The following is a 10,022-nucleotide window of genomic DNA, read 5'->3' as shown; positions in this document are numbered from 1 at the left end:
ACCAGACTATCTGGTGACCATGACGGTGTGGCACCGGCCCTTTTTTTCCAAAGAGGGGGAAACTCGTCGAGGGCCACCACCACCCCTAGGGTGGTGCACTGCCCCCCTATGTCTGGTGCCAGGGTCCCAACGGCTAGTTTGAAATAGCCATTACAATTCGACCGTTGGACCCCACCACCCTATATCCAGTTCCCACACGTTGATGTCCGGTGACCACGCAGAAATGTGCTACTTGGCTCCAATGGCTCTATTTGGCTTGGGGGCTATAAATAGAGGTGGAGCTTGGGCTTGGCTAAGGCTAAGCACCTTGGGGATGTGTTGCCCTTGTGTGTGCTTGGTTTGAGAGCCCTCTAACTCACTTGTGCTTGCAAGAGTGCGATCCAATTGCGAAGTGAGTGATTTCTAGTGCATTGCATTGAGTGATTGCATTGAGTGGCACTAGGTGATCGAGTTGCAAGCCGGTTGTTGGTATAAATTAATGCACATAGAATAATCCGCAAGCGCATGGATATTATACCAATGTAACACTTCACCGGGAGTACCCAATTTTATATCGAACTCGAGGAAATGTGTGTGATAATAACCAAATCTAACTTATCCCAACTTCACTATCAAGGTTAGATAATAGGAGCATAGAGGAGACTGCTAAGGTCTTCTAGTTCTAACTTCGGTAAGCTTTGTCTTCTATTATTTAATTCTAGGGATATTACTAGAGAAAACACAGGCAGAGTATGTTTCCTATAGTAACAATGTCCTACTAGGCCTACTAACGGGAAGTGGACTACAAAGGATTTAATGAGGATATAAGAGTCATCCTCGCGAGCTACCACCGATCCAGAAAATAGGGTACATCCACAAGTAACCAAGTCTAAGAACCACGCTTACACTATGAATAATACTTTAACCCAGGAGCTACAAGGATTAAAGTACTAAAAAAGAGTCGCAAACCTGAAGAACAATATGAACAAGATGCTTACTTGAATTAGAAGTCGATTACCAGAGAAATATCACAAGCAAGCTCAAGAAGAACTTGATTCTGCTAGGGTACAAGCCATAGAGAGAGCATCGATAGGTCGGGACTCCTCCAAACTCTTCTCTCTCACTGTATCTCACTATCTCTAATACAAGACTAGATCCTATTGAGGACTAATCTTCTCTTGATTGCTGCCCTAATCTTGGTGGACATATGAAATAGAGTTTCTGGTTTCTTAGCTCTTAGGATTAAATGAGGTATCTACCCTGGGGGATGGCAAGGGCTGGTATATATAGCCCAGAGCATCCAACGTTTGCCCTTGGATCAAACCGACTTAAAGAACGGTGGGGATGTAATCCTTAAGGCGATGGAGAACTGACATAACAATGAGACTGACAGGTGGGGCCCATAGGGGCCGAGCGGCCTCCAGGCGGGGCCGAGCGGCCCCACATGTCAAAGACACGTGTCCCACTTCGGTGATTCGCCTTCTGGAGTCTTCTAGAGTCTTCCCATGTCGATTACGCGATGAAATTCTGTGATTTCTTTTAACGAATAGGTCCTCCTTTATGGTTTTCTGATACAATCCTGTTGAAAACACAGATTCATCAAAACTCATGGAATTTGTCAGTTTAAACCTCTAAGTCTACATTGGTGATCTATTTTAGCCATTTATACAACTTATATTGATGGGTTATAATGGTTATTATCTACCGTCAACACCGGTGGTGCTTGTTACTCTTGGAGGTTGCCACCTTCTAGATGGCTTGGTAGTGGTCTCTGTTGAAGAACGCAAGGAAGATTGTATGGTGCTCTGAGAAGTGATTGTGAGGGGTATTGTGCTCACCCCGCGGGAGCCACGAAGAGCAACTCTAGTAGAGCGAGACGCGAAGGGCGACAAGTGGTCCGGCCGTGTCAAGTGCTAGAGCTTGTGGTAAGCACTCCACGTGGGAGAGTGTGACTTACGGGTCACCACTAGCAAGAGGACCGATGACAACCTTGGAGCTTGTCTCAATGGGGACTAGCGTATTGGCAAACAAGTGAACATTGAGATAAAAATCATCGTGTCATCCTTGTCATCCCGTTGGTTTGCATTCCCTTTCATAAGCTTGTAGTTACTTTCTTATACATTGTGCTTGTGTAGTTGCTCTTATAATTAGTTATCTTATGTAGCTTGCTAGTTATCTTCTTGCCTTTGTAGCATAGAAGTAGCTCCCTTGCGTGGCTAATTTGGTTTGAGTAACCTTGTTAGTCACTTTGCTTAGTTTATGTAGCTAAGTAATTTGCGCTCTCTAATTTGGCATTAGTTGCCTTGTTATTGAGCATTGCCAGTGAGCTTAGGTTTTGTGCTTTTGCATACTAGCTGTGTAGGAGCTCTCTCATGCATGAAGTACCAGTTGCATATGTTTGTGTGACCTTGCTCTAGAATTGATTAGGTGAGCTCTAGCTAGCCCGACACCTTTGTTACCTAATTAGGATCTTTATAAGGTGCTTGTGAACTTAGATTGAGGGGTGTAGTCTTGGCTAGACCGATAGTTTTAATTCTGTATTTGTTTTGGTTAGCCAGTGCAATTAATTTTAGAAATGACTATTCACCCCCTCTAGTCCGCCATCTCGACCCTACAATAGGGAAGAATGCGCTTGACAAGAGCAAGGTGTGGCTCCCGGGGATCGTGCATGAAGAGGCACACCTGCTGGACCGCATAGGCTAGGTTGGGGTGGGTGAGAGTAAGGTACTATAGAGCCCCAATGAGGCTACTGTACTCAGACGGGTCGGTGACTGGGGCACCATCTGTAGCTGAGAGCTTAGACTTGGAGTCCACAGGTGTTGCAGTGAGATGACACTTGGACATGCCAGCATGTTGGAGAAGCCTCAATAACTAGACACGAACGCATGAGCTTCGAGGACTTCATATCGGACATGGACACGTGAATCCGGTCTTTGTATTGTAACAGGGTAGGATGCGAATGTGTGAGCTCCGTTTGGAGTATGATTCATATTGTAACCGGGTAGGACGTGGACATGTGAGCTCTGAGCGGAGTATGATTCGTATCGGGTACTGACACGTGAGTAGGGGTCAAGATTTGGTATCACCGGGTAGATGATGACTTTGTGTTTTTTAGTTGTAGAGAAGAGATATGACTGCGATTGGGATATGTGTTGAGTACGGTATGGGGGTTGTATGTAAGCCTAGGCGTTCGGTCTGACCGAACCGAACCAATCGGTTCTTCGGTCATTTTGAAAGTTCGGTCATCTAAAAATGGAGACCGATTGGTTAGTTCTAGAACTTAGGACCGAGCAAGTTTGGTCTCGGTCATGACCGAACTAACCGGACTAGACAAAACAACTACTAAATAGTATAGTTTGTAGCAAATTTTAGCAATACCTTTTATATTTCAAGGCAAAAATAACAATACAACACATAGATTAAACAAACTGATAAGAGTGATGGTTGATATAAACCCACTAAAATGAATATTATATAACTAATAATAGTCTAAAGTACATATTATGTCAGCAAAATCTAAATATTCGGTTAATTCGGTTACCCGAGGCATATAGCCAAACTAACCATAAAAAGTTTAGGTAGTATGGACTCGGGACCAAACTGGTGACCGAAAACTCCGGTCTCGATCACTTCGGTCTTGGTCTCAGTTAGTTCAGTTCGGTCTTCGATCAATTATGCTCAGGGCTACTTGTATGGTACTTAAAAGTTTGGAAGCATGCTAACTATTCAAGTGGGGTTCTCGTACATGTTAATTAATTTTGCCCTTGGTTTTGGTAGATTTATGATTTAGTGATGTCATGGACTTTGTTTGAATCAAGTTTTGTCGCCATCATTGATTATTATGTTGTAAGATAAACGTAGTCCGTAGATACTCGGCCTGTTCGCTGGTTGGTTTCTGGGCTGATAAGCCTGGCTGGGACTGGTTTGTTGTGAGAGGAAAATACTATTGGCTGACTGATAAGTCCTGATTGAAACCAACAAGCAAACATGCTGTCTGAGAGAAAAGCCATGTGTGCTCGTCAGATTACTAATCTATAAATAAATATAGTAGTGCATTACCCGTGATAACTGAACAGTCCCTGACAAGGGCGTAGCACAATACTCTGTTCCTTGTAAAATGGAATAGGCAAGTGCCTGCACAAGGTCTGCTAAGTACAGGGTCACACACGAGGCGTGACACAAGGGATAACCCCCTTCACTGGCTTCAGGGGCCCAGGGGCCTCCGGGCCCTCTCATCAGCCCCTCAAGCTAGATGCCTTCGCCGCCAAGAAGCTTTCAGAAGGTGCACTTGGTGGAGGCCGGTCTAAGCCGATAAAGCCTGACACTCAGCGTGTCAGAACAGAGCAGCCGGACGACGCTCAGGGCTTCTTCGGCTCCACGACAACGCCAAGGTCCATCCGCGCCGCTGTAAGACCCTCCTGGACTCCGACGCATGTAGACCATAGGCTAAACTCCCCCAAACCGTCATGTACCTGACCTACCTCGATATATAAAGGGAAGTCGGATCCTAGAGAGGGAGGATGACGCTTCCAAACAAAACAGATCATTCTGGTCCTCACGACCGAACAGCTTGAGCTATGCACCGAGAGCAAAGCCACCCAGAGAGGAGTACCGAGAGCTCCTCCATCCTTTCCATTGTCTTCCTCCTCTCCGACGAGGAGGAGACCTCATCGACGACAAGCCAAGGATCAGCACCGAGCGATCCCCTGCAAAATCTCTCTCTTACACTCTGTTGTAACCCTCGATTTGGGTGCTCTTGAATACAAAGATCCTCAAACTGCTGGACGTATGGCCCCAATAGCCCGAACCAGGATAAACCTCCGTGTCCCTCATGTGATCTTTGAGTTCTTCCGTGTTCTTGAGTCCACTCGAGCCACCGGAGACATCACACTCAGTGACATCCGACAGACAACAATGCTTGTCGCGGTTTTGATCCTGCGGCAGGAGCCCTACCAAATGGGCCTAATTTTATCTCACCCCATTTGGTAGGGCTCCTAATTAAATCAAAGCATAAACCCCTTTGAAAACCCTACGGGACCGTTATTTACATTTATACTTCACTTGTGACCAATCATTAGGGTTCTATAGATACTGAGTACTCATTCACCCTAGGAGGACCAGTGGAAATGATTGTCTTTTTAAGTTTTCCTTGTGCTTCCTGCCACTGCCAGTGTCCCTAGTAGAAATGATACAATTCTAGTATCTTTAAATTTTTTAAAATTTGGTCATTGCAAGATTATAGAAACAATATCAGTATTTATACTTCAAACAAAATAGGTATACTATGAAAAGATATTTCATAGGAAATTAAAGAACACTTATTTGGTAGCATAAATATTTAATATTTTTTTTAACGGAATGGCTCAAGTTCGAAAAAAGGTTTCATCGGTGCTATACTACAATTCCATTCTTTCCTGGACGTGTATATCGCTAATGAAATCTCAGTTACTAATATTGACGGGTGAAATTATATATAATATAATGACTATCCATCCATATATACAATAAGAATATTGGGATCGTTGCTAATAACAAAACATACTAATTTTTAAATTATATATTGAAAGGACCTAGGATACCGTCTAGAGGGGGGTGAATAGGCGTTTCTAAAAATTAATACCTTTAAATGCGGAAATGATTAGAAAAGGGAGTTTCTAAAATGGAAACTCCAAATTAAGAGTAATACCACCCCTCACAAGTTAGCCACAGAGTAAACAAGGTATAAATAATATATCTAGAAGCTACAACCCTGCAACACAAAGTTAAAATAGAGAATAAATATTTTCAGCACATGTAAAAAATACCGGACGTGTTCGGTATACACGATTTCTGCAGAGCAGCCCCAAACTTGCTCCTTTCGATTTCTATCTTCAAGCCAAACTGCAGGTACCTACTAGAGATGACAATATACACAGAGAACCTGCACAAGAGCTGGAGCAATACAAATATCAAATGAAATGCAAATTGAGACACAATATTTGTTTTACCGAAGTTTGAACTCGTTCGAGTCCTACTCTCCGTTGAGGGGGCTGCGGACGACCTAGCGAAGGTCAGCCCTAGAGGGTATCACGAAGGTCACTCTAGCCGGAGTCTTTTCCAACTCTTTTTCCTCCTTCCACTAGTTGATTCCGAGGCGGCGGAATCGACCGTTACAAACTTTCTGAGGCACACCACAATCTCTCGGGTGCTCTCCGGCGACTCCTAACTGTCTAGGACCGAAGAGTCCAAGAGTAACAAATGCAAATCACGAAAATAGACAATATGCACAAGTGCTCAAGTGGTGGCTTTCTCTCTTTTTCAAATTCTCTCTTAACCCACAAATGGATTTTGCGATTTGGATCACACACTCACTAAGAGAGGGTTTGGAAGAGTTGGCAAGGCTCAAAAACGTATATGTGTATCAGCAGAATCAGCAGCCTCCAAAGGTGGAGGCTTGGGGGGTATTTATAGCCCCCTTGGAAAAACTAGCCGTTTTATAGCCATTGCATACCGGACACGTCTGGTATGACTTACACTGCGCCAACGGTAACTGAGTTACCATAACGTTTGTGAGGCGTTGGACCTCCCGATGAATGCCGGAACTTCCGACCATCGGAACTCCCGACTCACGTTGGAACTCTCGACCCTCAGCATATTTGAAAACCATGGTAACTGAGTTAAAGTATGTGAGGTGCCGGAACTCCCGATGCATGCCGGAACTCCCGACTCTCAAGGCATTTGAAAACTAGCCATTGGCCTCTGGTAATCCATACCGGAGTGGACTCTCCAAGTCAGTTAAGCTCGAGACGTCGGAACTCCCGACGACCCAACTCGAGATCAACAATATTACCATTGCTGGGCAAATACCGGACACGTCCGGTATTGCTAGACTAGCAAAAACAGGTTAGCTCTTTTGTCTCTCAAACACTCAAAACTCACATGGGTTGGCTTGAGCACTTATGAAACATTATCTATCAACATGATACATCCCTCTTAACAGTACAACATTACTATTAACTCAAATTTAAAAGTATAACGAATTTAAACCTTTTGAGTTGATCTCTTTCAACCGAAGCCGTGTATTCCAATCTTCATCAAGTGAGGGTGCCAACATACCAACTTTAATCTTTTTCACTTGAGCATAGCCATCCTGAGCACATGACTTGATTCCATTCATTAAATATGAATAACTCCAAATGCATAAAGTCACTTTCAACACTTTGTTCAATATAGATTTGATCTTCCACATCAATATGACCATCATAGCTTGATTAGTACCTCAACTAAATGCAAGTACTTTCTTCTTCACCCTAACTAGGTTCTTCGGCCACCAAGCCGTCGCTTGCCCTTCACCCTTGCTTAGTACCTCGAAGCCTTTCCTTGCTATCTTCACCATCTCAAGCCATCAAGTCACATCTTGTGTTGAATCATCCGTTCATTTGTATTATCATCTTTTTCATTTCAATTTAGCAAGCTTCAAATATGAGACCATTCCATATGCGATCCCTCATGTCTCATCAATTAATTTTTACCGGGCTTGCTTTCACATAGTACATGGAAATCCCACAATAAATAAGCCTTTGCATAAATTCTATTTGCATTGTTGTCTTGTGCTTGAACTAGATTGTTTATACAACAACACATCATTTTGGCTTATATTAAGTACCTGTGAGATAACCTATTACCTGTCCACACTTAGCAAACGGGTTAGAACTTTAATCACGTTGTCATTCAATCAACCAAAACCCATATATATAAGGATTAAGTCCACTTTTGGCCCCTCAACTATAAAACAGTCTAATACCGGTACCTCAACTGTCAAAACCGTTCACTTTTAGCACCTGGGCCTGGGCGGGGCTGTTTTGTCCAATGTGGAGCAGGTTGACCACGCCACGTTGGCGTTGATTGCCACATAGGACGCCAATGTCCATCTCAGTGACATGTGGGGCCATGCATCACCCTCTCATCCCCTCCCTCTCCATCCTCACGGCAGCTCCCCCACGCTGCCTCTGGCCCGAGCGACGCCGACATCGTCCCCCACGCAGGCATCCGGCATGAAGCCGCGTAGGGGGCGCAGGCCGTGGGCGCCTTCGTCGGGAAGACCTGGATGCAGACTCTAGCCACCGGGGGCAACTAGCCGTGGGCTAGGAGGCCGCTATAGGGGCCTCCCAGCCGTTAGGAGCGGAGCAGCCGCCGCAGGCGTGGAGACCGGCAGCTGCGGGCGCGGAGGCCATGCAGGGCCACAACATAAGAGGCCACGAGGACTGCCTGCCATGAGCGCGGGTGTAGGCAGATGATGCCCCCTGGTTTGATCACACCATGATGAGCACACTAAGATGAAGGCCCCAAAGGCGGCACTATTATGCTTCCCATCATCAGGCTGATGGAACAGAGGAGTGGAGGAGGAGGCACCGACAAGCGAGGCATTGGAGCCCCCCGAGGACTGCGGTGATGTGCCAATGCTCCATAAGCCGAGGAAGCATCTGTTCCCGCGGCCACCGAAGAGCCCGTCCATGATGCCGCTGGGTTCGGCGGCTTCGAGAATCCTCGAGTAGTCGAGGTAATCGGCCACGTCGTCGTCGCCTGCGATGGCCTACGACTGCGACTCGAGCAGCGGGGCGGGCGAGCCGGCCCTGGCCATGGTGGAGGCCGCCTCGACATCCTTGGCGCGATGCGCGGCGTCGACCTCGGGAAAGTTGAGCTTGGCGCGGCCGCCACGGAAGCGGAGCGTGACGGCGCCGTAGGCACGCGTGGCGTCCTCGGCGGTGGCGAAGGTGCCGAGCCACACCCGCGCCGCCTTATGCGGGTCCTGGATCTCTACCGCCCACTTCCCCACGGCCGCCGCCTGACCTCGCGGTACTTCCGCGCCGTGGGTGTGGGCGCGGGCTAGGGTGCTGGCGCCGCCACCCCCGCGAGCTGCCACGGTGGACGGCGCTGTCGTTCGTGCGGTGCCACGACGGCATGACGAGCGCCGGCGCCTAGCGCGGCGGCCCGCGATCGCTGAATACGACATGCGTGAGCGTCGACACGATCGCCGTCGTTTCTGCCGCCAGCGACTCCTCCAAGCACCCTATCATCGGCGTCGGTGTTGGCGTCGGTGTCGACAAAAGATGCTCGGTAGTCCACCGAGGGGTATCCCATGATGGTAGATTTGTCGGTGGGGATGCGCGTAATCAGGAACCAGATGGTGACACAAGGCGCAGAGACAGCGATTTAGACATGTTCAAGCCGTCTGATCGACGTAATACCCTACGTCCTGTGTCTTTGGTGTATTGTATTGAATACATGATGTCGAGTAGAGGACCCCTGCCTCTCCTTATATACTCTGGAGGGGTAGGGTTACAAGTAAAGTATCCTATTTGGTACTATACAATGTCTTGCGGTGCACGCCGAGCAGCGCCATGCACGCCTTGATCTTGTGGGTCAGGCCACCTCCGATGGTGTGGCCCATGTCTTGGGGGCCATACCCCCACAGTTAGTCCCCGAGCCTGATAGTAGGTGACGCAATCACGTGGTGCCAGGGTCATAAAGTAGAAGACCAGCCGAGCAGGCAGCCAGTCCCGGGCGTAGCCTCGAGATGAGAACAAGCACATTCACCGTAAGGTGAAGTGTGCCCACTTAGTCCCCAAGCCTGCTGGAAGATGAAGAATGAATCTTGTAGCAGGGTCAAAGAAGTCTGAAAGCTTGCCGACATCGTCTGACATGCGCGTATCAAGACCCCAGACGTGCTGCCTAAGATCAGCACCCTGATTCGAACAGCATGGAGCAGCTTGATAGCACAACGACGAGACGTAGCAAGATCTGAGCAGCAAGGGAGTCCTCAGCGTCGCTGACGATGACCGAGCACCGAGGAGCGAGGAGTCCCCGGTGTCGCTGGCGATGTCCGAGCACCAAGGAGCGAGGAGTCCCCGGCGTCGCTGGTGATGTCCGAGCACCGAGGAGCAAGGAGTCCCCGGCGTCGCTGGCGATGACCAAGCACCAAGGAGCGAGGAGTTCCCATCGTCGCTGGTGATGACCGAGCACCGAGGAGCGAGGAGTTCCCGGCGTCGCTGGCGATGTCCGAG

At 47.7% G+C, this 10,022-nt stretch overlaps 1 protein-coding gene across 1 annotated transcript; it reads right to left on the bottom strand.

The window, feature by feature from the left end:
- Positions 1–8,551: 8,551 nt before the first annotated feature.
- On the bottom strand, positions 8,552–8,971 carry LOC136502939 (ethylene-responsive transcription factor ERF109-like). Its single transcript, XM_066498185.1, has one exon. It carries the CDS (start codon positions 8,969–8,971, stop codon positions 8,552–8,554), a length of 420 nt encoding a protein of 139 aa, XP_066354282.1.
- Between the last annotated feature and the right edge of the window lie 1,051 nt (positions 8,972–10,022).

The sequence above is a fragment of the Miscanthus floridulus genome, chromosome 14, assembly GCF_019320115.1.
Source record: "Miscanthus floridulus cultivar M001 chromosome 14, ASM1932011v1, whole genome shotgun sequence".
Classification (NCBI taxonomy): Eukaryota; Viridiplantae; Streptophyta; class Magnoliopsida; order Poales; family Poaceae; genus Miscanthus; species Miscanthus floridulus.
The sequence above is the reverse complement of the archived record's forward strand: the minus strand, read 5'-3'. Positions and strand labels throughout refer to the sequence as shown.